We start from the raw sequence: 27,791 nt of genomic DNA, 5'->3' as shown, positions 1-27,791 counted from the left end.
AGCTGAGATCCGGCCACTGCACTCCAGCCTGGGCGACAGAGCGAGACTCCGTCTCAAAAAAAAAAAAAAAAAAAAAAGAAGGTATTTGAGGATATGTTTCACCAAATGAGGGTGAACTGAGAAATAGGAAGCCACTGGGCCCAGGAATCAGGATCTAGCCCAGGAGAAAGGCAAAGGGAATTTACCTGGAGAACAAACAGTCCTCAGTGAAGCAGGGGATGAAGGGAAGTGTCTAGAAAAAAGAGGAGCTGTCAGACGGTAGGGGAAGAATTAGCAATTGGCCCATCAGAAAACAAAGTAGATGAGAAACTCAGGGCAACTCATTAACTCCATTTAAAAAACAGTACAAGGAAGGTAATTTAATTATAGTCCAACTCTTGGCTCCGCAGTTAATAACTTTCACATAGTAATAGAAATAGTAATCTGAGTATTTTTTAACCTAATAACTAGGGATGGGGGAGGGGTGCTGACAAAAGAGAGCTAAAGCCTCATGTATGACAATAGGGAGTCAACAGGTAATGCCTAAGATTGATATATCAAGCAAGAGTCACATAAGCACATTTTAAAAATAGCTGAACGAACTAGAAGTGACTGCTGAGTAGGGGAGCTGTACTAGAGAATGGGGAGACTGTTTTCTTGTTACAAACTGTGTAATTCCACATTAGTAAGTGGATATATGTTTTTAAATAAGTATGTTTTAGAAAAACACCAATTCTGCTTGTGCTTAATGTCCACAATTTCTCTCTAGTGTGTGCACTGGGCACCCTGCACTGTTTCTTGCTTCACTTTGCTTTATGAACACTTACTGTCCACATGGCGCGGCTCATGTATTTCTTAGTGGTAGGTACATAGTATTACATGACATAAATTTACATCAGGTGCTGGGCATATGTCTCCCATTTCATCCTCAGAAACAGCTATGATGAGAAAGGCCCCGCCTTTCCTGCTAATTCTCATGATGTGGCCACTGCCCTGGGAACTTCCCACCCAGGACTGATTTGGGCCCTAGGACATAGAAGGGCATCTATATGGGCAGTTCTGGACTTCTGCCTCCTGTGGCACCTCCCCGGAGCCCCAGAAACACCTCTCCTGGTGCTCCTGGCCCTGGCTCTGCTCTGTCTCGCTCTGCCTTCCTCTCCTGGGGTTTCTTTCTGTCAGGAGCAGCTGCTGTGTGATCTTTAGGGGCTCTAGTGAGGCTGGAGCTACCAGCTCCCTGCGGGGTACCCTCTGCCCTCCTGCACCCCTTTCTCCCTGAACAACCTTTTTGTGGCATTGTAGGCCTGAGACTGGCTAAGTCTAAGATTTCAGAGAAGTTTCTTGGGGAGATGAGGGCTATTCCCTGGGCTTGCTCAGCTGACAAGCAGAGAGGAGAGCACATGTTTTGCCCGCAAGCTAAGTGGGCTGCAGCCCAGCCTCTGGAACTCCAGGGAGCAACAGGAGGCTCAGTCTCACCCCAGAAGAGCTTCTGATCTCCCTGGCCAGGACTAGCCCAATTTTGGCCTTGGCCTGCAGCGGGAGATGAGTGATGTGCATGAGGGATGTGGCAGTGGAGAAAGGCTGGGCCTGTCCTGCTCAGCTCAATTTGACCGCTTTGGAGCTCTGTTCCGAGCCCGGTATGGTTTCTGGAAAAGGCTGGGGAGGGGATGGCGTAGCAGGACCTCAGCGGGACCATGCCTGGTTGGTCGGAGGAGGAGGAGTTGAGCCTTCCTGGGTACTCACTAACCTGCTACTATAGGCCCAGCAGTGGGGGTGGTGAGGAAGGGGGTGCTTAGGAGAGGGGAAACGAGGTATCACCCCAGCACACTGCTGTGTGAGGAGTGGGCCTGGGGCCATTGAACCTGCCCAGTTCTCCCTGGCTGATTGTACAGGGGCTTTCACAGCAGCCGAGGGCTCAGGCGGCCGCCAACCCCTCGCTCCCGGGCATGTTGACATGGGCGCTCAGCAAGGGTGCACTTTGGCCTTCTCGAAGCACCAGCACCTATGGAGGAGTGGCCATGGCAGCAGGGGGCATGCACCCCTGACCCCTTGCCATTAGGGTCTGCGCTGGCCCTAATAACAGGCCATAGGGCTCCACTGTGCAGATACCCCCACCCCCACCCGGTAGCCCCCCAAGGGCTTTGTTGGCACTCACCCTGACTGTCCTCCCTAGGGTCCCACTCACCTTCCACATGGTACAAGTGTGGCGCCTACCTTGATGATGTCTGAGATGCCCTTGTTACTGAGACTCTCCACAAAGGTCTCCAGGGGGTAGTTGAGCCCGGGCACCAGCAAGGGTACCTAAGTTTGGGGACAAAGAAGTAAGGAAACCAGCCCTCGTGACAGTGTTTGGCACATTCCCAAGTGCATTCAGGCCCAGTCTCTGCTAAGCCTCAGCACCCCTGCAGGGTGGGCAAGACAACTGCTGGGTGGAGGAGGATGCAGGTGTGGTGAGGAAGTGAATGCCCCAGGGCCACATGGTGAGTGATGAAACCTAGACCTCTGGACTCCCGCCCAGTCTGGGGCTGTTTACTGCATATTCCAGTCTTTTGTAGTCTGGTCCTGCCAACTTGGGGTCAGACCTGGGCCCTAGGGGAAAACCAGGCCCTTCACTCTGTGGGCGATGCTCTTTGAGGCACAGAGTCTCCTCTTCCTGTTGCAGGAGTAGCTGGGCAGCAGGGTGGGCTCTGGGGTCCCCCAGCCCCCAAAAGGCTTCTGGGAGGTGTAGGTGGGGCTCAGGCTCTGGCAGTTTACCCAGCATCTTTGGTATGGCTTCTGGAGACCCCTCACAGGCTGCAAGAAAAGCAGCAGAGGTAGAGCTTGGGGCTCCCTCCAGAGGCCCCTGCTGGGGCCTTGGCCTGGTCTGTGGTGGGAGAATAGGTTTGCTGGCCAGCTGGCAGCCACCCACATGCTCTGACCCTGACCTGGTGGGGCTCTGTGGGCATCTCATCAGGCCCCTGCCCTGGCCTTTTCCACTCCATATCTAAGTGAGGAGCATCTAGTACCTTGAAGAAGGCCCGGGGCAGGGAATAGAGCGCCTCGTTGTACAAGCAGCAGACCAGCAGCCCCAGGACAGGACGGGCTGTCGAGGTGTTCTGCAGGTGAAGTGTGAGCTTAAAGGTGGGGCCAAGGCCCTGAACCTATAGAGGGGGTGGGTGGAGAAAGCCCTTAGGACCTGGCAGCCTTGGGCACGGAGTACAGTGTGCTCTGCCTTCCTTCCACCAATGCCCTCATGTCCCCTCCTCCTACTCAATCTGCCTCCCAGCAGACACAGAAGACCAGAAGGGGCAAAGGGATCAGAAGAGGCCAGAGAGGGTGAGAGCCTGAGGGAGGCCAGGCAGCAAGTCAGAGGCAGAGCTGGCCTGGGACTGTAGGCCTCGACTCTCACCCTGAGCCCCTCACCCCACCCCCTGCCTGTTCCACCTCCCACTTTCATCCTAGGGTAGCCTTGATCAGTTCATTTTTCTCCCGCTTCCCCGGAGTTGCCTTGTAGCCTCTTCCTCCTTTGCACCTATCCACTCTTTAGGAAAAGAGAACTCAGAACCTGGTTGGGTCAGATGCCACACCTCAGGGACACATTTAGAGCTGGTCAGAGCCCTGCTGACCCTAAGCTCATTTGCGTTTGAGCCTTGCGGGCTCCTCATTGTGCCCGTGCTGGCCTCGGTGCTTGCGGTTCAGGCCGGGATGGCCCCTTCCCTGTACCCAGCAGTCCTAACACGTTGGGCTGCCCACAGTTACCAAAGTGACAGCCTTCTTCCCTGTACCATAGGTGTAAGGATCCCATCAGGTTCTTGGGAAGAAATATCCCAGTGTGACTACTCTGGGGGCCTGAGCTGGACCCTCGGCATGACCAGCCGAGGAGAGAGGTGGCACAGGAGGGTGGGAAGGTGAGGCTGCTCTCACCAAGGAGGACACGAGACTCGTCCCCAGGTCTGCGGGAAGGTGATGGGGAGCACGGGCTGAGTTGGCTTGGAATTGGCTCTGGGGCTTAGCTGTGTGGCAGAGAGGTTCCTGCGCACCCTGGCCTCTGCCCCTCTGGCCCTGACTCTGTCCTCACCCAGATGCTCACCACGGCGTGCAGCTTGAGTGGCTCTCGGGCTGTCGCGGACACGGGGCTCAGGCTGGACTCGAGGGCCTGCAGGTAGGCACGGGCAGCCCGCAGGCGCAGCAGGTATAGGTCTGTCTGGAAGGCCCGGTGCATGGCTGTGGAGAAGGGTCCCAGAGGCTAACAGTGGATGTAGGGGTGGCAGGGAGGAGGCAGCAACAGGGCACTCCTGCTCAGGCTGGTATGGGGAGGGTGCAAAAAGAGGGTGCTGCGGGAGGGGTCTGCAGGAGCTGGGGAGGTGGGAAAGAGCCCAGCCTTCTGGCAAAACTGGATGCTGTGGCCTTGCCCTGCCTCTTCTCACCCTCTTACCACCTCCCTGCCCGCACTGTCTAGCTCCTTCGCTGGCTCCTCTGTCTGGCCCTAGAGGCTGTTGTTCTGTCTGGTCCATGGTCCTCTTCTCATCCTCCATCTTCTTCCCCCAGACAATCCGTGTCCTGCCACAGCTCTGACCACCACAAAGAGGAACAGCCACGAGCTCCTGAGGGCAGGCCCCACATTCCTCCTGAGTCCTCAGTGTCCACGCTCAATATTGTGCATGTGTCTCCAGCAGCTTAGTGAGCACCCGCGCCTGCCTCCTGCTCATCTCCACGGGGAAGTCCCATCAACACCTCAGGCCCAATGCTGTGGAAACCAGCCTCATGGTCCTGCCTCCGTCACTGCCTCCCTGTCCGTCAAGTCACCTAGGTCCACCCCTCACATCTCACCATTTGCAGGATCACATGACTCTTCCCTAAGCTGCCTCCAGGGCCCACCCCGCGCCCACCCCACTGTCCCTCCTCTTCCAGACTGGGCACCCCGGTCCCCCAGGCTGGCCTCGCTCTTCCGTGGGTGTGAGGTGGCTTCTGCCATTCCAAGTTTCACATTTTATGCCCTTTTTCTCCAGTACTTTTACAATTTATTTTTAATCTATCCAGAACTAATTTTTGTGGCCGATATGAAGAAAAGGTCTGATTTTCTTGCTTTTTTTTTTGAGATGGAGTTTCACTCTTGTTGCTCAGGCAGGAGTGCAATGACACGATCTCAGCTCACTGCAACCTCTGCCTCCCGGGTTCAAGCAATTCTCCTGCCTCAGCGTCCCAAGTAGCTGGAATTACAAGCATGCGCCACCAAGCCTGGCTAATTTTTTGTATTTAGTAGAGATGGGGTTTCACCACGTTGGTCAGCTGGTCTCGAACTCCTGACCTCTGGTGATCCGCCCACCTTGGCCTCCCAAAGTGCTGGGATTACAGGCATGAGCCACTGTGCCTGGCCGAAAAGGTCTAATTTTCTTTTCTAGAAGCAAATTGTCCTGATTGTGTGTTTTTGGACAGTCTCACATTTCCCTGCCAATTCAAAATGACACCTTTCACACACTCTGACTTTCCACATGTTCAGGGTCAGTTTCTGGACTTCCTAATCCTGCCCCGATCTCCATTCTATTTCTACATCCACACCACAGCTTCTGATTCCCACAGCTTGAGTTCATTTTGCTACCTGATAGGGTAAGTCCCCTCATTCTTATTTTCCCCGATCTTCTTAGGTTTACTCTTTGAATCAACTGGCCAGGTTCTTAAAACAAACCCCACTGGGATTTTAATTGCAACTTAAAGCTTTACAGCATTAGGTCTTCCCATCCTGCAACTTGGTAAATCTCTCCACTTAAGCATTCTTGAAGGTGGTCTTTTCTGTTCTTGAAGATAGTTTTACAATTTTATTAGACTTTGTACATTTTCTTTTTCTTTGAGATGGAGTCTCGCTCTTGTCGCCCAGGCTGGAGTGCAGTGGTGTGATCTTGGTTTACTGCAACCTTTGCCTCCTGGGTTCAAGTGATTCTCCTGCCTCAGGACATTACAGGCGCATGCCACCATGCCCAGCTAATTTTGTATTTTTAGTAGCAAGGGGGTTTCACCATGTTGGCCAGGCTGGTCACGAACTCTTGACCTCAGGTGATCCGCCTGCCTCGGCCTCCCAAACAGCTGGGATTACAGGCGTGAGCTACTGAACTGAACCTGCTTTCTTAAATCCAGGTCATCGCCCTGTGCCTCTTGCCTACATTACCCTGCTCTGCCCTGTCTGGGGGTCTGGCAATCATCTTTTAGGGTGAAGCCCAAAGTCACCTCGCTCTGAAGCCTTTCCCAAGCTTCCCCAGGCAGAAGTCCTTACTCCCTCTGTGTGCTCCAAAAGCTCTTTGCAGAAACCCCTTCTACACCTGATCACGAAGTTGGCCCCTTCATGAGTTCCTAAGGTAGGGACTATTCTTGTTCTTTTGTTTTTTTTGTTTTTTGTTTTTTTTTTTGAGACAGAGTCTCGCTCTGTTGCCTAGGCTGGAGTGCAGTGGCACGATCTTGGCTCACTGCAACCTCCGCCCCCTGGGTTCAAGCGATTCTTCTGCCTCAGCCTCCCAAGTAGCTGGGACTATAGGTGCACACCAACACGCCTGGCTAATTTTTGTATTTTTAGTAGAGATGGGGTTTCACCATATTGGCCAGGCTGGTCTTGAACTCCTGACCTCATGATCTGCCCGTCTCGGCCTCCCAAAGTGGTGGGATTATAGGCGTGAGCCACCACACCCAGCCCAAGGTGGGGACTATTCTAATTCAAGGCATCTGGCACAAGGCCTGGCATAATCATAGGTACTAAATGAGTGAATGAATGAACGAACGATGAATGAATGAACAAATAAACAAGTGGGCAGGAAAAACTGGACAAGAAGACACTGGTCAAATTCTACTTTTCTCTCTCTCTCTTTTTTTTTTGGCGGGGGAAAGAAGTATCATTATGTTACCCAAGTAGGTCTTGAACTCCTGGACTCATGCTGTCCCCCCACCTCTGACTCTCTGTAAGTGCTGGGATTACAGGCATGAGCCACCATACCCAGCCAAAATTCTACTTTCCTCATGAGAATTCCTGCATTTGGAAGTGACTGTTCCCTTCCCTGAATTCTAAGTGTTCTTGCTGTCACCCACAGCACCTTCCGGCCTGAGGAACAGTGATTTGCAGGCAAGATGTACCTCCTAGGCTGTCCCTGGATTTCCAGAGGCGAGTGACCTGCCTAGTTGGCTGAGATCTCCTCCCACTACACAGGGTGGCTAGGCAGCACTCCCCCAGCTTTGCTCTGTAGGAGTAATGGAGGAAGAAGAAGGGAAAGGACCCAGTCTGAGTCTCACCAGTGCCAGCCTCCCGCTCTCGCAGTGTCTGATCCACGTAAAGCCGGGTCTTTCGGGGCACGTTGAGTTTCATGGCCTGGGCTGGTGGGGGACCCACCTCACTTCCTCCCTCTACAAACACTGCTGTACGCTTCAGGATCTTGATGATCAGGCCACCACCTAGGGAAGTGGACAGTGGAAATGGATTTGTCCTCCCTACTTCTACCCACATTCCCATTCTTTCTTCGCCAAACAATCTGCCTCCTATAGAGTTGCTTCCGTACACATCTGTCTTCCAGATGAGACTATTTCTGGAAGTAATGAACTGCATCTTAATAGTCTCCCATCATTAATTCATTAATCCATTTAGCAGTTATTTGTGGAGTACTGTGATGTTCCTGGCATTGTGGCAGGCACAATGCCTGGGCATGCTGGGTGAACTAGAGAGATTGAATCCAGCCCAGGACCCGGCCCCTAGGCTGTGCCGGTGGAGGCCTAGCTCCAGAAGGACACATCTGTAGGCCTTGCTTTCCACACCCAGGTCCACCCATGCTTCATACCCACCTTCTCCTCTTTCCCCAGAAGCAGCCCTGTCCCTTCACTCCCGACTCCAGAGCCCTTGCCAGGTCTGACTCCACTCACCTCGAGTGGTCATGATGAGGGTGTTGTCCTCCCGCCCGTAGCGGCCAAAGCAAAGACTGGTCACTGCATCCTATGTGGAGACGTCAGAGTTTAGCTGGGGAAATATCTTGGAGAGGCAAGCAAGACAGGGGATGGGTAGGGGAGGCCCCAGATGTAATAGGTGAGAAGTGATAGAGATAGGCCTGGGGCATCACTGCCTCTGAAATAGTTCCTATATTTCTCATCTCCACTCCAATCTCACTACCTCAGTTCTAGACCACATATCACCGGCCCTCACTTTTGTGGTCAACCTCCAAATAGGTCTCCCAGACTCGTCTTTCGGGTCTTTCTCCCCAGTCTGTCCTTCACAATGCTGCTTTTGCTACCTTTCTTTTTTTTTGAGACGGAGTCTCGCTCTGTCGCCCAGGCTGGAGTGCAGTGGCCGGATCTCAGCTCACTGCAAGCTCCGCCTCCCGGGTTTACGCCATTCTCCTTTCTCAGCCTCCGGAGTAGCTGGGACTACAGGCGCCCGCCACCTTGCCCGGCTAGTTTTTTGTATTTTTTAGTAGAGGCGGGGTTTCACCGTGTTAGCCAGGATGGTCTCGATCTCCTGACCTCGTGATCCGCCCGTCTCGGCCTCCCAAAGTGCTGGGATTACAGGCTTGAGCCACCGCGCCCGGCCTGCTACCTTTCAAAAACACAAATATGTCTGGTCTCTGCTAGAAAACCTCCAATGGCTTTTGTCCTCTTTGTTAGGACACTGAAGGCCTTCAACATTTGACTCCAACCCGCCTTTTCTGTCAGTTCTCTCTTCTTTACCCTTCTTTCAACCAGCATACCACCAGCCCTCCCAGCACCTATGGCCCAAGCCAGTTGTTTGCAACTTTTATATTGTGACATGGGACAATTTACACACACAGGTGCACACATGCACACACACAGTTTCACTTGTGACATACTTTTTTTTTTTGAGACAGAGTCTCACTTCATCGCCCAGGCTGGAGTGCAGTGGCACGATCTCCAGCTCACTGCAACCTCCGCCTCCTGGGTTCAAGTGATTCTGCCTCAGCCTTCCCAGTAGCTGCGATTATAGGCGTGCACTGCCATGCTTGGCTAATTTTTGTATTTGCATTTGTAATTATTTATTTATTTTTGTTGTTTTGTTTTTTTGTTTTGAGATAGAGTCTTGCTCTGTGGCCCAGGCTGGAGTGCAGTGGTGCGATCTCAGTTCACTGCAACCTTCGCCTTCCATTGTTCAAGTAATTCTCCTGCCTCAGCCTCCCAAGTAGCTGGGATTACAGGTGTGTGCCATCACACCTGGCTAATTTGTTTATTTTTAGTAGAGATGGGGTTTCACCATGTTGGCCAGGCTGTTCTAGAACTGTGATCACCTGCCTCGGCCTTCCAAAGTGCTGGGATTACAGGCGTGGGATAGTGTGCCCGGCCCTCACTTGTGACATACTTTGAATTTACTATTCTATTTTTTAAAATGTTGCTGGTTGTGATCCACTAAACTGATTTAATGATTCACAACTTAGAGTCTGAAAACCTCTGGTCCAAACTCATCAAATGACCTGGATTCCTTAATCAAGAGCCTTCATACTTCTCAGGCTTTATTCATGCTATTCTCTGTGCAGAATGTTCTTCCTCCATTTGTCCACCTGACAAACTGTTTTGAGGCCCAGCTGAACTGTCACTTGTTCTGTGAAGTGTCCCATGGAGTCCATTCCCATTTATCTCACCCCCCTACCCTTGTCACTCAGCCCCCTCTGCGCTTTTTAGCACTTTGCTCTGCTTCAGTTGGCCCTGCTTTTAAATTTGCTGTGTCTCTGGCTGGCTGTTACCTTAGACTATAAGCCTTCTGAAAACAAGGACTTAGTCATCATTTTACACCCTCCCACGCCTACCAATATGGTGACTTGTACATATGAGGTGCTCAACACTTTTTTTTTTTTTTTAAGATGGAGTCTCGCTCTGTTGTCCAGGCTGGAGTGCCATGATGTGATCTCGGCTCACTGCAACCTCTGCCTCCCAGGTTCAAGCGATTCTCCTGCCTTAGCCTCCTGAGTAGCTGGATTACAGGTACGTGCCACCATGCCCAGCTAATTTTTGTATTTTCAGTAGCAAGGGGGTTATGCCATGTTGGCCAGGCTGGTTTTGAACTCCTGACCTCAGGTGATCTGCCCACCTTGGCCTCCCAAAGTGCTGGGATTACAGGTGTGAGCCACTGCGCCTGGCCTCAACAAATGTTTTTGAAATGCATCAATGTGTGGTCGGGAGAGGCAGCTAAGAAGCCCCGGAGGTGAGACCAGGGCAAGGAGGTGTGAGTGGCAGATGCCACAGATGGGGCTCACCGGCGTGTGGATGACGTTGAGAAGGGCCTTGTCGCGATAAATGCGGACCTCTCCGTTGGCCAGCCCAGCCATGACGGCCTGCAGGCCCCGGGAATGCTGCTCCAGGAGGTTCATGGTCAGGATGGCTGCAGGCATCTGCACTGTCCACAGCTTCTTCCCCTGGCAGGGAACAGCCAGTGTCTGTGGAGGGCTCAGGGCTTACAGTGGAAAGAAGAGTTTCTGGGGTGGGGAAGCCAGAGGGCTTCCTTGCCAAGGGGGCGTTGGGGACATAGGCGTGGAGGGGCTGCTGTTTGCTGGGGGCCACACCTTGTGGGTGAAGCCGTGCAGGCTGTCTTGGGTACTGCCCACCACTAGGACCTTGTGTACCCGGATAAGTCCCACAGGCTGGGCGCTCAGCTCGATGCAGTACTTCGGGTGCTTGGAGTCTCTGTGGAATAAACGACACACTGTCCGGCCCCAGAGAAATCGTCTGCACTTCCATGGCTGACCCTCCTCTCTCTAAACCCCATGGACTCACCTGGGAGGAACACTGGCCCCAAAGCGTATTACCCTGGGATTATTTCTACCTCTGCCACCTTAGTAAATGTGTGGCCTTGGAAAAGCTCAAGTGTGTCTTCCTCCCACCTTCACTATAGTGGCTTGTATGATCATCTGGCATTTAACAGAGTTTTCAGTGAGTTTACCTTTGGCTGGACTAGCCAGGACAAGTGGACTTAGGCACTTTATTATGAGAAAAGGATGAAGAGCTTTGCCCTGTGTCAATGTAGTTTTTAGTTTACTGGCCTCTCAATTGTAGTTTCCCTTTCCAGAAAGTACAGTTAGTTCCTCCCTATTCGAGAAGCACACGCCAATGTCTTTCCCGCTTTGAGTTGGCCTACAACACTCTTCCCAAATTTCTCAACAACTGGTTCCATCTTAACCTTCAAGCCACCTCCACAGAGAGGTGTTCCTGATCACCCTTATCCAGTATTTTTCCCCACTGAGCTTGTATTTTTTCTCCATAGCACTCATCCAATTTGTAGGAATATCTTGGTTTCTTCACTTTAATATATCTGTCTTCCCCACGAGGACAGGGACCATATTTTTCTTGTTCATCAATATATCCCTAATACCACACACTGCATAATGCATAGTAGGTGCTCAATAAATATTTATTGAATTTAAAAAATGCATTTTAGACTGGGCGTGGTGGCTTATGCCTGTAATCCCAGCACTTTGGGAGGCCAAGGCGGGTGGATCACGAGGTCAGGCATTCAAGACCAGCCTGGCCAATGTGGTGAAACCCCATCCCTACTAAAAATTCAAAAATTAGCCAGGTGTGGTGGCGCACACCTGTAGTCCCAGCTACTCAGGAGGCTGAGACAGGAGAATCACTTGAACCCAGGAGGTGGAGGTTGCAGTGAGCCAAGATCGTGCCACTGCACTCCAGCCTCGGTGACAAAGTGAGACTCTGTCTCCAAAAAAAGAAAAAAAAAAAAAAGCATGTTATATGGAATATTAAACTAATGCATAAACAAGTGTCATGTCATGTACCCTGGAAAGTAACAAATATGGGAAATTTTTTTTTTATTTCTTCCCATCTGTTTTCTTTTCTTTTTTTTTTGACACGGAGTCTCGCTTTGTCACCCAGGCTGGAGTGCAGTGGTGTGATCTCAGCTCACTGCAAGCTCCACCTCTCAGGTTCATGCCATTCTCCTGACTCAGCCTCCTGAGTAGCTGGGACTACAGGCGCCCGCCACCACGCCTGGCTAATTTTTTGTATTTTTAGTAGAGACAGGGTTTCACTGTGTTAGCCAGGATGGTCTCGATCTCCTGACCTCGTGATCCGCCTGCCTCGGCCTCCCAAAGAGCTGGGATTACAGGCGTGAGTCAACACGCCTGGTCCTTTTTTTTTTTTTTTGAGACGGAGTCTCGCTCTATTAACCAGGCTGGAGTGCAGTGGTGCGATCTTGGCTCACTGTAACCTCCACCTCCCGGGTTCAAGCAATTCTCCTAACTCGGCCTCCCAAATAGCTGGGGCTAGAGGTGTGCGCCACCACGCCCAGCTAATTTTGTATTTTTAGTAGAGACAGGGTTTCACCATGTTGGCCAGGCTGGTCTTGAACTCCTGACCTCAGGTGATCCACTTGCCTCCGCCTCCCAAAGTGCTGGGATTACGAGTGTGAGCCACCGCGCCCAGCCTATCCTCTCATCTCTGATCACTCCTGTACTATAGCCACCCAGCCTAGTCTCTCACTGTGCCAGCCCCTATCTCACAAGCCTTCAGGTATCCTCCTTGTGCTTGTGGGCTCAGCCTCCTTTATGAAGTTCTCAGCTCTTTGCATTTCCAAATTCCAGCCTTAAAGCCCACTCTCATCTTGCAAGCCTCTGAAGCCACCAGCTTTCTGAGATGTTCCTACCGGCCCCGGAGACCATGGATGTGGCTACCTTCTCAGAATATAGATGTTTCCATTGCGGCAGGCTGCGGCAAGCCGGAACTCAACATCAAACTGGCCGGAAACCTCTAGGAAGACAGGGACGCTGGGAAGGCTCATCTGCAAAGAAGAGGTGCAAACACTCCAATTTCTCTGGATCCCCCATCCCTCCCTGCCCTGTCAGTAACTCCTCTGAGTGAGTGCCTGGTCTAAAGTCCCAATCTCCTCACTCACACCCAGTTTAAACTCATAGTTTTTCAGGAGGGAAACTTGGGGCAACATTTAGCAAGAGCCTTTTAGTCTGTGTCTTTTATTTATTTATTTATTTTGAGACAGAGTCTTGCTCTGTCGCCCAGGCTGGAGTGCAGTGGCACAATCTCGGCTCACTGCAAGCTCCGCCTCCTGGGTTCACACCATTCTCCTGCCTCAGCCTCCCGAGTAGCTGGGACTACAGGTGCCCGCCACCATGCCTGGCTAATTTTTTGTATTTTTTAGTAGAGACGGGGTTTCACCACGTTAGCCAGGATGGTCTCGATCTCCTGACCTCATGATCCGCCTGCCTCGGCCTCCCAAAGTGCTGGGATTACAGGCGTTAGCCACTGCGCCCGGCCTTGTCTGTGCCTTTTGACTAAACAATGCCACTTCTAGGACTGCATCCTAACGCTGTACTTAAACAACCATGCAGCTGGGTATGGTGGCCCACGCCTGTAATCCCAACACTTTGGATCGCTTGAGCTCAGGAGTTTGAGACCAGCCTGTCCAACATGGCAAAACTTTGTCTCTACCAAAAGTACAAAACTTAGCTGGGCATGGTGGTCCCACAGATGAGAGGCTAAGGTGAGAGGACTGCTTGAGCCCAGGTGGCACAGGTGGCAGTAAGCTGAGATTGTACCACTGCACTTCAACCTCAGCAAGAGAGCAAGACTGTCTCAAAAACAAACAAAGAAGCATGCAAGGATATTTGGGTAAAAAAGTCTAGAGCATTGGTATTAATAGCAAAAAATGAAAAACAATTTAAATGTACAATAGGTGACAGCATAAATGAATTATGGTACCTCTATATGATGGATATTGTGTGGTCTTTAAAAAGGCTGATGTGGGGTTGGGCATGGTGGCTCACGCCTGTAATCCCAGCACTTTGGGAGGCTGAGATGCAGAGATCACCTGAGGTCAGGAATTTGAGACCAGCCTGGCCAACATGGTGAAACTTCATCTCTACTAAAAATACAAAAATGAGCCAGGCGTGGTGGTGCATGCCTGCAGTCCCAGCTACTCAGGTGGCTGAGGCATGAAAATTGCTTGAACTCGGGAGGTGGAAGCTGCAGTGAGCTGAGATAGAGCCACTGTACTCCAGCCTGGGTGACACAGGTGACTCAAAAACAAAAAAAAAAGAACAAAAAAACCAAAAGGCTGATGTGATTTTATAGATAAAGACACCGATGATATACTGCTACATGAAAAGAACATGCTACATGAACCTCCTGCTTTTATTTATTTATTTACTTATTGTTTTTAGAGACAGGGTCTTACTCTGTCACCCAGGCTGGAGTGCAGTGCCACAGTCATAGCTCACTGCAGCCTCAAACTTTTGGGCTTAAGCCATCCTCCTGCTTTGGCCTCCCAAAGCACTAGGGTTAGAGGCACGGACCACCACACCCAGCTAATCCTGTTTTTATAAAGTTAAGTATTTACATCAAGTTATATATCTATGTCTAAATATGAAAATGTCTAGAAAGACCTATGCCTCAACTTTAATTGTATATATCCATGGGCGGCAGGATTTTTTGATATATATCTTTCTTTATGCTTATCTAGTTTCTAATTTTTCTACAAGGAACATATATATCACCCAGAACTAACTGTAAAGCATGGGGAGAGAATGTAGCCCGAGCCTCCAGTGTGCCCAGGGTCAGACCTGACACTGACCTTGGCTAAAATGGTGAAAGCCTCGGGATCAAGCACCAGGAGCTCCTTGTTCTCGGTGCCCAGCACCAGGCAAGACACAGCATCCTCGTCAGCCAGGTTCTTCTTCAAGGTGGTCATGGTGGTGATAACTGTCTACAGAAGGACTCCAGGGGTCACCCAGGGAACCTCCACACACCACCCCCAAGATACTCCCAGAATGCCACAGGAGGAAAGAAAGAGAGCAAAGGAGGATGAAGAGGATATATCAGAGATGTGACAGAAAATTTAAGTACAAAGGTGTTTGCTGCAACAAATCTGACTTTCTAACAAAAGAGGATTGTCTTAAGTCAATTATGAGCTATCCATATGATCAAAAACTATGCAGTCTTTTTTTTTTTTTTTTTTTTGAGACAGGGTCTCACTCTGTCGCCCAAGCGGGAGTGCAGTGGTACAATCTCGGCTCACTGCAACCTCTGCCTCACAGGTTCAAGCGATTCTCCTGCCTCAGCCTCCCAACTAGCTGGGATTATAGGCATACGCCACCATGCCCAGCTAATTTTTGTATTTTTAGTAGAAACAGGGTTTCACCATGTTGCCCAGGTTGGTCTTGAACTCCTGACCTTGTGATCCACCTGCCTCAGCCCCCCAAAGTGCTGGGATTACATGCATGAGCCACCATGCCCGGCTGAAGTCATTTTTTTTAAAGTCATATTTTAAAAGAATATTTGGGCCAGGCTCAGCGGATCATGCCTGTAATCCCAGCACTTTTGGGGACCAAGGCGGATGGATTGCATGAGCCCAGGAGTCTGAGGTCAGCTTGGGTAGCAAAATGAGACCCCCAACTCTACAAAAAATAAAAATAAAAAATTAGCCAGGTGTGATGGCATGCACTTGTAGTCCCAGGTACTCAGGAGGCTGAGGCAGGAGGATCCCTTGAGCCCAGGAGTTCGATGCTCCAGTGAGCTATAATCCTGCCACTGTATTCCAGCCTGACTGACAGAGTAAGACCCCGTCTTAAAAAAAAAAAAAGAAAGAAAAGAAAAGGGCTGGGCGTGGTGGCTCACACCTGTAAGCCCAGCACTTTGGGAGGCTTAAGCGGGCAGATCACCTGAGGTCAGAAGTTCAAGACCAGCCTGGCCAACATGGTGAAACCCCATCTCAGCTGGGCGTGGTGGCTCACCCTTATAATCCAAGCACTTTGGGGGCAGACCACCTGAGGTCAGGAGCTCGAGACCAGCCTGGCAAACATAGTGAAACCCTGTCTCTACTAAAAGTATGAAAATTAGCCAGGCATGGTGGCATGTGCCTGTAATCCCAGCGACCCAGGAGGCTGAGGTAGGAAGATAGCTGGAACCTGGGAGGCAGAGGCTGCAGTGAGCCGAGGTGGTGCCACTGCACTCCAGTCTGGGCGACAGAGCAAGACTCCATCTCAAAAAAAAAAAAAGAAAAGAAAAGAAACCCCATCTCTATAAAAATACAAAATTTGGCCCGGCATGATGGCGGGTACCTATAATCCCAGCTACTCGGGAGGCTGAGGCAGAATTGCTTGGACCCGGGAAGTGGAGGTTCCAGTGAGCTGAGATCGTGCCATTGTACTCAAGCCTCAGCGACAGAAGGAGACTCTACCTCAAAAAAAAAAAAAAAAAGAAAAGAAGATAAAAGGCTGGGCGCAGTGGCTCACGCCTATAATCCCAGCATTTTGGGAGGCCGAGGTGGGCGGATCACATAAGGTTGGGGGTTTGAGACCAGCCTGAACAACAGGGAGAAACCCCGTCTCTACTAAAAATACAAAATTAGCCAGGCATGGTGGCGCATGCCTGTATTTGCAGCTACTCGGGAGGCTGAGGCAGGAGAATCGCTTGAACCCAGGAAGCAGAGGTTGCGATGAGCTGAGATCGCGCCATTGCACTCCAGCCTGGGCAACAGGAGCGAAACTCCATCTCAAAAAAATGAAAAGAAAAAAAATTACATTAGTATAATCCTAGTTTTAAAAATATGTGAATATAGGCCAAATAAGGTGGCTCGTGCCTGTAATCCCAGCACTTTGGGAGGCCCAGGTGGGAGGATCACTTGAGATCAGGAGTTTGAGACCAGCCTGGGCAACATGGTGAGATCCCATCTCTTAAAAAAGAAAAGAATAAGCTGGGTGCGGTGGCTCACGCCTGTAATCCCAGCATTTTGGGAGGCCAAGGCAGACAGATCACGAGGTCAAGAGATCGAGACCATCCTGGCCAACATGGTAAAACCCCATCTCTACTAAAAATACAAAAATTAGCTGTGTGTGGTGGCATGAGCCTGTAGTCTCAGCTACTTGGGAGGCTGAGGCAGGAGAATCGCTTGAACCCAGGAGGTGGAGGTTGTAGTGAGCTGAGATCACACCACTGCACTCTAGCCTGGCAACAGAGCAACACTCTGTCTCAAAAAAAAAAAAAAAAAAAGAATAAAAATTTCAAAATAAAAAATATATGAATACAAAAACATGTGGAAGGCTAAACCCTTAAACAAACACTAGTTATTGCTGGACAGTGATATCACAAGTGATGTTTAATTTCCTCATGATGCCTTTCTATCATTTCTACAGTGGGCACATGTTTCTTTTGTAATTATAATTGGAGGGAAAACAAAAAAGAAAAGATCCCCTTTGTAAGGAATTTCTCCTACAGAAATTAGCAGAAGCAAAATGTTTTTCTTTTTTTTTTTTTTTGAGATAGAGTCTTGCCCTGTTACCCAGGCTGGTGTGCAGTGGCACGATCTTGGCTCACTGCAACCTCTACCTCCCGGGGTCACGCCATTCTCCTGCCTTAGCCTCCCGAGTAGCTGGGACTACAGGCACCTGCCACCACGCCTGGCTAATTTTTTTGTATTTTTAATAGAGACGGGGTTTCATCGTGTTAGCCAGGCTGGTCTCGATCTCCTGACTTCGTGATCCGCCCGCCTCGGCCTCCCAAAGTGCTGGGATTACAAGCGAGAGTCACCATGCCCAGCTGCAAAATGTTTTTCTTTAGATAAAGGTGCTCATTGTGTGATTATCATCAAGATTGAAAAAGAGAGCTGGGCACAGCATCTCATGCCTGTAATATCAGCACTTTGGGAGGCTGAGGTGGGAGGACTACTTGAGCTCAGAAGTTCAAGACTAGCCTGGGCAACATAGTGAGATCCCATCTCTACAAAAAATGAAAATAAAAAAAATTAGCTGGGTGTGGTGGCATGCACTTGTAGTCCTAGCTACTCAGGAGGTTGAAGGGGGAGGATCACTTGAACCCAGGAGTTTGAGGCTGCAGTGAGCCACGATCACACCACTGCACTGCAGCCTCAGTGACAGAAGAAGACCCAGCTCCTTACCCTACCCCAAAAAAGATGAAAAAAGAGGAATGATTTTCAGTGCCTAATGGAAGGAGAAAGCTTACAAACATGTGGACAGATACTAGTGGTAACTATTCCCATTCCAAATGTTAATGATAACTCAAAGATGCGAGTGGTTGGCCGGGTGCAGTGGCTCACGCCTGTAATCCCAGCACTTTGGGAGGCCAAGGTGGGCAGATCACCTGAGGTCAGGAGTTGAGACTAGCCTGGCTAACATGGTGAAACCCTATTTCTACTAAAAATACAAAGAATTAGCTGGACGTGGTAGTGCACACCTGTAATCCCAGCTACTCAGGGGGCTGAGGCAGGAGAATCGCTTGAACCCAGGAGGCGGAGGTTGCAGTGAGCTGAGATCGTGCCATTACACTCCAGCTTGGGCAACAAGCAAAACTGTCTCAAAAAAAAAAAAAAGATGTGAGTGGTAACCATGACAGATACTTGAGAAGACTGCCCCCTCCAAACTGCATCTTTTAAGCAGTAATTAATTCACTTCCCCATTTTAAAAGGACTCAAAGATATTGACAGCTGTGGATGTCAAAGCTGCTGATCAGCAGGAGAGAGCAGTGTTTCTCACAGAATTGGTCTAACACAAGCCAAAGTCTGAGGCATGTGTTTGTCAGTGTGTTCAGTGAGCGTGGCCTCTATGGGGTGGATGGTTCCCATGGGGCTTTCTAAACTGCAAGACAGCTCTGGGAGTCTGTTCCTGGACTGAGGGTTGGTGCCCCTAGGTCAAGAACCACTAGATCGGCCGGGCGTGGTGGCTCATGCCTGTAATCCCTGCACTTTGGGAGGCCAAGGCAGGTGATCACGAGGTCAGGAGTTCGAGATCAGCCTGGCCAAGATGGTGAAACCCCATCTCTAACTAAAAAATACAAAATTTAGCCGGGCGCAGTGGAGGGCACCTGTAATCCCAGCTATTCGGGAGGCTGAGGCATGAGAATCACTTGAACCCGGGAGGCAGAGGTTGCAGTGAGCTGAGATCACACCACTGCATTCTAGCCTGGTTACAGAGCAAGACTTCATCTCAAAAAAAAAAAAAAAAAAAAAGAACCACTAGGTCTCACCAATGCATAGGTTCATCAATAAAGGCATTAAAATTATACTACAAAAAGTAGGAAGTGAATAAAAGGGAAACATTTGTCTAATGACCTGGATGTGAATGGTTATATAAACAAAGTATGAAGGAAATACTGAATAGTCAGTGACATAATCAAGAGGCCATTAACAATGAAGTTCCTAAAGACGAATGCTCAAAATATGTTACATACTCAAGAGAAGCAGGATATAAAAGCATACTTACGAAGAAAATATATCAAAATGGTAAGAATAGGTATCTTTTGGATCTCTCAGTAGTGAAATTACAGTCATATTTATATTTCTCCTTTATACTTCCCTCTTTTTCTGGGTGGTGGGGGCAGGACTGGGTGACAGAGCGAGACTGTCTCAAAACAAAAAAAAAGTTCTCGTCACTCTGTTGCCCAGGCTAAAGTGCACTGGCACAATCATAGCTCACTGCAGCCTTCAACTCCTGGGCTCCAGCAATCCTCCTGCCTTAGCCTACTGAGCAGTTGGGACTACAGGCACATGCCACCACACCCAGCTAACTTAAAAAAGAAGTCTCGCTTTTTTCTTGCCCAGGCTGGTCACAAACTCCTGGCCTCCAATTATCTCCCCCTTGGCCTCCCAAAGTGCTGGGATTACAGGCATGAGTCAATGCACTTGGCCTATATACCCCTCTTTGTTTTTCCAAAATTTCTGTAATAAAAATCTATTACCTTTACTCTCAAGAAAACAAAAGTTATGTGCAATTTATGTAACATGATCTTTTTTTATTTCTATGTATCTGTGTATGTAAGTATGTATGTATGTATGTTTGTATCTATCTTTTTCTCAGAATCTGTGTCCTGCTGACTATATATCTATATATTAAAAGCTGTCGGCCGGGTGTGGTGGTTCACGCCTGTAATTCCAGCACTTTGGGAGGCCAAGGCGGGCGGATCACCTGAGGTCATGAGTTCAAGACCAGCCTGGCCAACATGGCGAAACCCCGTCTCTACTAAAAATACAAAAATTAGTCGGGCGTGGTGGCACATGCCTGTAATCCCAGCTACTCGGGAGGCTGAGGCAGGAGAATCGAGAATCGCTTGAACCTGGGAGACAGAGGTTGCAGTAAGCTGAGGTTATGCCACTACACTCCAGCCTGGGTGAGAACAAGACTGTCTCAAAAAAAACCCAAAAAACCAAAAAACAACAACAACAAAAATACAAAACAACCTGTCACTACTAACTGGAATGCGGAAGGCACTGCAGCTTTATGATTACACACACATGGCATGGCTGGAAGGAATACAGCAAAGAGATACTGGTTGGGTTTGCTTATAGAATTTACCACTGATGTTAAGCGGTCTTTTAAAAAAATGTAAATTTTTTTAGAGGGAAATAAAAAGAGAAGGGGATATTACCTGCCGCTTGATGGAGTTGGACTTGTGTTGGTTTACAAATGCCTCCATTTCACTCAGCTCCAGCTGCAGAAACCTAGACACACAGAGAACACACAGAGAACACACAGAGACACACAGCAGGCCCTGGCCTCGCTGCTGTCCTCTATCATTCTGGCACAATCTGGTGGCTGCTTCCTCCACCTGGAGCCTCCCAAACCCTGGCCCTCCACAGGGCCCTTACCTGAGTGACTGGACGGACAACGGCTCCTCTGCCGTCTCCCTGCAAGGAAAGGGGCCAGCATGGCAGCCAAGTGGAGGAATGGGGCCCTGGGGCTCAGATGGGATGAAGGAGTGAGGAGGGGAATGAAGGGGAAGGCAGCCTCTCACCGGATGCTCTCCAGCATCTCCTTCAGGGTTAAGGGGTCAATCCGGTCCTGTGACAATGTGGAAGAAGGGTGAGCCTGTGAGCTCAAGCCAGGCAGGAAACCCAACGCCCATGCCCTCAGAGAGCTCCACACTTCTGGGAGTACCTCTTGGTCTCTGTCTCCCTGCCAGCCTGCCTCTGCACTGAGCCCCAAGCTCACGCCCGTTATCTGAATCCAGTCTCAGGGCCATGTTCATCATCCCATTTATCGACGCTTCCCTAAATTCCCCTCCTCTCTTGGTGTTTCCAGTCCTCCTTCTGATAGGCCCCTGCTTTCTTTGGTTTCATCTACCTCAAAGTTGGGCAGGGATGTGGCTAGTGCAGAGGAATTTTCTGGGTTCCACTCTCTAAGGGGACTGGCTCAGTGCCTCTCTGGGAGCCACTGCTGAGTAGCCAAGCGCAGCACCTTGTCCAAAAGTGCCACCACTAGGCCGGGCATGGTGGTTCATGCCTGTAATGCCAGCACTTTGTGGGGCCGAGGCAGACAGATCACATGAGGCCAGGAGTTTGAGAGTAGCCTGGCCAACATGGCAAAATCTCGTCTCTACTAAAACATACAAAAAATCAGTCAGGCGTGGTTGCTGGCGCCTGTAATCCCAGCTACTCAGGAGGATGAGGCAGAAGAATTGCTTGAACCCAGGAGCCGGAGGCTGCAGTGAACCAAGATCACGCCATTGCACTCTACTCCGGGCAACAAGAGTGAAACTCCGTCTCAAAAAAAAAAAAAAAAAAAAAAAAAAAGAAGTGCCACCACTGCTGCTGTCAGAGATGGACTATAACTGACCTCCTGCCACCAGCCCACCTTCTTCCCAGGAGCCCAGCCCTCCTCTCCCAGTGGCTGCCATCTTTGCCTTCTGGTTCCCCACTCCCATGTTATTTACCTCTTTGGCCTGGTTCCAAAGGTCTTGTTCCAGAGGATTTGGAGGCAATTGGGGCAGGCTGAACTTGAAGTAAGGTCTGAGATTCTTATACACATAGACACAAGGGCCTGAAGCAAGTGCCAGAGCTGGGGTCCGGGGCTCATGTTGCTCCATGAGGAAGGTGGCAGCAGCAGCTGGCAGAGCAGGTAGTGGGCTTTCGGTCATCACCAGTGGTCCTTTGAGCACCTTCAGGCGGGGCTGCTGCCCACCAGGGCCAAGGTCCCCTACCACCAGCTGCAGGGAGAGGATGGCTCATTCTAGGCTCAGGGTCTGAAGACCTCCCCACTGACCCTCTTCTTGCCTTATTGCTGGTGCGCATTCATTCATTCCTGCACCAATAAAGGCTTTGCCTTCAGGCTTTCAAGCTGCCTGACCTTGGGAAAGTTGACTAACCTTTCTGAATCTCAGGTTTCCCACTTGCAAAATGAGAATACTTTCATGGTATGTGGTGAAAATCAAATGAGATAATGAGTTACAGAACCTGGTAAGTGCTACTGAGGAATAAGTGGCAGTTGATGTTTTTCTTATTCATTCAGCAAACATTTCTTCCATGCCAGGCACTTCTAGAGAGACACTGGGACAGTGGTAGAGCTCAGTGCGGGAGGGATGGGGACACCCATATCTGGGCTGCTGAAGCCTGGTTTCCAAATGCAGGGCAGGATGTGCTCTGTGGACACACAGAGGGGAACCAAGCTTTTTGGTCTCTCAGTTTTCCACCCTCCAATCCATCTTCTAAGCTGCTGGAGCTGCCACACAAGCCCATTCCCCTGAATGAGGCCTGGTAGGCCCCTCCGATCTAGTTCCCAACTTGTTTCCTATCACCCTTCCCATTGCTGTGCTCTGGCCAGAAAGTGGGTACCCAAGAAAGGCTGGATACTAAGCATGCAGTATGTGCCAGGGACCACATCAGAAACTGCATGCATCCTTTCATTTAACACTCTTGACAATATTCTTCTTCTTATTATTATTATTTTTGAGATGGAGTCTCGCTCTGTCTCCCAGGCTGGAGTGCAGTGGCCCGATCTCCGTCGCCACCCGGGTTCGCGCCATTCTCCTGCCTCAGCCTCCCGAGAAGCTGGGACTACAGGCGCCTGCCACCACGCCCGGCTAATTTTTTTTTTTTTTTGATACGGAGTGTCGCTCTGTCCCCCAGGCTGGAGTGCAGTGGTGCGATCTCGGCTCACTGCAAGCTCCGCCTCCCGGGTTCACACCGTTCTCCTGCCTCAGCCTCCCGAGTAGCTGGGACTACAGGCGCCCGCCACCGCGCCCGGCTAATTTTTTGTATTTTTAGTAGAGACGGGGTTTCACCGTGGTCTCGATCTCCTTACCTTGTGATCCGCCGGCCTCGGCCTCCCAAAGTGCTGGGATTACAGGCGTGAGCCACCACGCCTGGCCCCGGCTAATTTTTTTGTATTTTTAGTAGAGACGGGGTTTCACCATGTTCACCAGGATGGTCTCGATCTCCTGACCTTGTGATCCGCCCACCTCGGCCTCCCAAAGTGCTGGGATTACAGGCGTGAGGCACTGCACCCGGCTGACAATCTTATTATTTTTAAGAGACTGGGTCTTGCTCTGTCATCTAGGCTGGAGTGCAGTGGTGCAATCATGGGTCACTGCAGCCTCGAACAACTGGGCTTAAGCGATCTTCCCACCTTAGCCTCCCAAGCAGCTAGGACTACAGATGTGCGCCACTACACCCGGCTTTCAACAACCTTGTGAAGCAGGTACCATTATTAGCCCCATTTCTCAAATGAGGAAGCTGTGTCTTAGAGATGTTAAGTAAAGTCACACAGCTAAAAAGTGGTAGAGCTAGGTCTGTCTGAACCCAAAGCCATAGTCTTAACTACTTTTTTATGTGGTAGTTATTTTATATGGGCCTCAACTTTCTAATTTCACATTTATTCTTTCCAAGTATGCTACGAACTTCTAAGCCTCTGTGCCTCTGCTTTTGCTGTTTCTTCTACCTGAAATGCCTTCCCCATCCTCTCATCCTTGACTTCTTGATAGACTTCATTCATCCTTAAATGCCCAGTTTACACATTACTGCTTCCTGGTGCCTCCAGATAGAATCCATTGTTCTCATTGGCGCTCCCATAATACTTTCCACATGTTCAATTTTAGCATCTACTCACTTCCTCACAAATATTTATCAAGTACCAACTTTGTGCCAGGCACTGGGCTAGATGCTGGGACTCAATGGTGAATAAACTAGCCATTAAACATTCTATTATGTGAAGGTATTTAACATTTCTTTCTTTTGTTTTTTTAAGACGGAGTCTCGCTCTGTCACCCAGGTTGGAGTGCAATGGCGTGATTTCAGCTCACTGAAACCTCCGCCTTGCAGTTTCAAGTCATTCTCCTGCCTCAGCCTCTCAAGTAGCTGGGATTACAGGCGCCCGCTACCACGCCTGGCTGATTTTTGTATTTTAGTACAGATGGGGTTTCACCATGTTGGCCAGGCTGGTCTCGAACTCCACCTCGTGATCTACCTGCCTTGGCCTCGTTAAGTCCTGGGATTACAGGCATGAGCCACTGCGCCTGGCTAACATTTCTTATTAGCTACTGTGTCTGTGGTTTCTCTTCCCTCACTACTGTAAGCCCAGAGCCAAATACTAACTAGGTGTTCAATCAATATCATGGAATAATTGTTGACAGTGTCTGTATATCCTCCTGACTACATGCTGATGCATTTCTAAGTGTAGAGTCCCAACAATGCCTGACACACAGTAGGGACTCACTATACACTTGCTGAATTACTGAATGCATTATGGATAGGAATTTGGGGACAAAAACCACTGAGTCCTGTTGCACTCTCTATGTGGGGTAGGATTCCAGGACAATCTTCTAGCTACCCACATGATTTATCTATCGTGGTGTCGTTGCCCATGGTGAGTGAGCTATGGTGAAAAAGCACAAGACTTGAAATCAAACAGACCCAGTTACAAATTAAGTAAACTTAACCTCTTTGAAACTATTTTCCCATTCACAAAATGGGAATAAATAAAATCTATGTTTATGTGCCTCCACGGAAGGTCCAGTCCAGAAATGGATACTGAATCCATGCTAACTTCCTTTCTTTTATCCGAATATATTTCTCTACCTTTAAAAAATTTACATCTTTTAAACTTTATTTATACTTTTATTTAAAATTAAATATATATTTATTTTAAAATATATTTTTTATTTAAAATTAAATATATATATATATATATATTTTTTGTTTGTTTTTGTTTTTGAAATGGAGTCTCACTCTGTCATCCAGGCTGGAATATAGTGGCATGATCTCGGCTCACTCAACCTCCACCTCCTGGGTTCAACCGATTCTCCTGCCTCAGCCTCCCAAGTAGCTAGGATTACCGTTGCCCACCACCATGCCCGGCTAATTTTTGTATTTTTAGTAGAGATGGTGTTTCACCATGTTGGACAGGCTGGTCTTGAACTCCTGATTTCAAGTGATCCACCCACCTCAGCTTCCCAAAGTGTTGGGATTACAGGCGTGAGCCACCATGCTGGCCTTAAAATTAAATTTAAAATTTAACATTTTTACTATAGAAAATTTTCATCCACATACAAAGTAAAGAGATATAGTGAACCCCCATATATCCCATTATCCGGCTTCAACAATTGACAGCTCATGGCCAATCTTAAAATCTTTTTTTTTTTTTTTTTTTGAGGCGGAGTCTCGCTCTGTCGCCCAGGCTGGAGTGCAGTGGCCGGATCTCGGCTCACTGCAAGCTCCGCCTCCCGAGTTTACGCCATTCTCCTGCCTCAGCCTCCTGAGTAGCTGGGACTACAGGCGCCCGCCACCTCGCCCGGCTAGTTTTTTGTATTTTTTAGTAGAGACGGGGTTTCCCCGTGTTAGCCAGGATGGTCTCGATCTCCTGACCTCGTGATCCGCCCGTCTCGGCCTCCCAAAGTGCTGGTTAAAATCTTTTGATAAACAAAACGTTCACTTCCCTCCCTTTTACTTTCCCTCCAGATTCTAATGCCGCCCCCCACCAACCAAGGGATTTGCCCTTCAAAAAAGGAAATCATGTTAACTAAAGTAAGAGGCTTTGTCTTAGTAGAATCCCTAGAAATATTTGATCTGCTTTACTTTCTGCAGTCTGTATTATGAAATTAATACGTTCTCCTCACTTTCCACATAAAAACAAAATTTAACGCTAAATGTGCTTTTTCACAGTATATGTGAATTCCAGAGTATGCTGGGCCTCTTTTCAGCCGTCGGGAAATCTCATTTCTGGGTACATCCCCTTACCCTCAACTCTCCTGCGAGGGTGATATGCTTACCTTGTATTCCCCATCCCCATGCAAATCTGCCAGCGCTGGAAAACAAAAGGGCCAAAACCAGGGTCTCAGATATCCCAGAGGCTTCACTACAGGACCATTGTCTGACTCCCCATCCCACTAGAACCCAGGGTTCCTGGTTCCAGAGACTCACCTAGGCAGGCAGAAAAGGTGTGGACGTTGGCCATTGGGTCGTAGTGCGCATCCAACCATTTCGAATTGGCCTCATTGCTGGGAGTGGGGGAAAGAGTTGGGGAGTGAGTCCCATGGGAGGGGAAGAAAACTTTGAGTAAGCTGGTACAGGTCACTCTGAACGTAAGGTACAGAACGTCTGGGTACAAGTCCAGGCTCCGCCACTGGCTCACCGAGCGACCTCCAGACACACATATGCACATCTTAGGCCTCGGTTTCCCTATTTGACCTCTATAAGAGTCCCTGCAGACTGCCCGAGAACAGCAGGAGCCCAGAACCCGGGGACCAAGGGACCCTCTTTACACGGGTGGGAAAAGAGGCCTTGAGGGGCCCCGCCTTCACCTCTCAGCTCCGCAGCCGTCGTAATCCGATGAGGACGCAGCAGCCATCTTCGCAGGCGTCGTCCTGGCAACCGGCGCCTCCCCCGCCGCCGCGTAACGCCCAATAGTGCCGGAGCGCTGGGAAGCGCGAGTACAAAGGTTCCGGGCGCCAAGCTTTCTCCTCCAGGCTGAGGAGGACGCGCTGGCCACCCTCCTGGGTTGAGGAATCTCTCCCAGCTTATTTATCTTTGCTCCTTCCCAGTCAGAGCCGCCTTTCCAGGCGTCTGGGTCTTACAGTCTCTGGGTCAGCCACAGGGCCCTTTGGCTTCCAGGGTTGGAAAGAAGCCCCTTCTTGCATTTATGAGCAGCAAAGCAAACTCCTCCTGTCTCCATCTTCATGGTTACCCGGTTGAAAAGGGGTCAGGTCCTGTCTTGCTGCCTTACTGTAGAGGTCCAGGCCCAGAGAAACAAAACATGAAGGTTATGGGGCAAATGCAGAGGATTCTGACTTAAGTTGAGTTTGTAGATTCCTACAACTTTTTTTGTTTTTTGAGATGGAGTCTCGCTCTGTCGCCAGGGCTGGAGTACAATGGCACGATCTCAGCTCACTGCAACATCCGCCTCCCGGGTTCCAGCGATTCTCCTGCCTCAGCCTCCCGAGTAGCTGGGATTACAGTAGCCACCATGCCCAGCTAATTTTTTTTTTGAGACGGAGTCTCACTCTGTTGCCCAGGCTGGAGTGCAGTGTCCGGATCTCAGCTCACTGCAAGCTCCGCCTCCCGGGTTCACGCCATTCTCCTGCCTCAGCCTCCCGAGTAGCTGGGACTACAGGTGCCCGCCACCTCGCCCGGCTAGTTTTTTGTATTTTTTTTTTTAGTAGAGACGGGGTTTCACCCTGTTAGCCAGGATGGTCTCGATCTCCTGACCTCGTGATCCGCCCGTCTCGGCCTCCCAAAATGCTAGGATTACAGGCTTGAGCCACCGCGCCCGGCCTAATTTTTTTATTTTTTAGTAGAGACGAGGTTTCACCATATTGGCCAGGCTAGTCTCAAACTCCTGACCTCGTGATCTGCTCACCTCGGCCTCCCAAAGTGCTGGGATTACAGGCGTGAGCCACCGGGCCCGGCCCCGGAACATTTAAAAATGCAAGGAATGCCACAAAGGAGAGCTGCAAAAATTGTGCTATGTTCAGCTCTGTGACTGCATATCCTCATCTAGAGATAATGTCAACATCCTGTTGTGGAAGGGAGGCTAAAAATGGCCCTCCTTGCTCCCTCCCCAGGCCTTGAGCCCATCACTCTGCTGGGAGCAAATGAGAAGACAGACAAAGGCAAGGAGGAGCCA

General features: G+C 49.8%; 1 protein-coding gene across 4 annotated transcripts; it reads right to left on the bottom strand.

Moving 5' to 3' along the window:
* Nucleotides 1-310: 310 nt before the first annotated feature.
* BBS1 (Bardet-Biedl syndrome 1) lies at nt 311-27,044 on the bottom strand. Of its 4 annotated transcripts, none has more exons than XM_003909509.5 (17): nt 26,470-27,044; nt 26,090-26,166; nt 25,939-25,973; nt 21,610-21,882; nt 20,692-20,738; nt 20,546-20,584; nt 20,326-20,398; nt 14,522-14,653; nt 12,609-12,715; nt 10,488-10,608; nt 10,182-10,340; nt 7,849-7,918; nt 7,228-7,386; nt 4,046-4,179; nt 2,982-3,116; nt 2,191-2,277; nt 311-1,978 (listed from the first exon to the last, which is right to left on the bottom strand). In XM_003909509.5, the coding sequence occupies exons 1-17, from the start codon at nt 26,514-26,516 to the stop codon at nt 1,892-1,894; spliced, it is 1,782 nt and encodes a 593-aa protein (XP_003909558.2). In that variant the 5' UTR covers nt 26,517-27,044; the 3' UTR covers nt 311-1,891. The 4 variants fall into 4 exon arrangements, with proteins under 4 accessions (XP_003909558.2, XP_031509570.1, XP_031509573.1 ...); XM_031653710.1 differs by lacking the exon at nt 26,470-27,044 and adding an exon at nt 22,130-22,315 and having other exon boundaries at nt 26,090-26,131; XM_031653713.1 differs by lacking the exon at nt 21,610-21,882.
* Between the last annotated feature and the right edge of the window lie 747 nt (nt 27,045-27,791).

This window comes from Papio anubis, chromosome 12 (assembly GCF_008728515.1).
Source record: "Papio anubis isolate 15944 chromosome 12, Panubis1.0, whole genome shotgun sequence".
NCBI lineage: Eukaryota > Metazoa > Chordata > Mammalia > Primates > Cercopithecidae > Papio > Papio anubis.
Note: the sequence above shows the minus strand (reverse complement) of the source record. Positions and strands in the feature narration are given on the sequence as shown.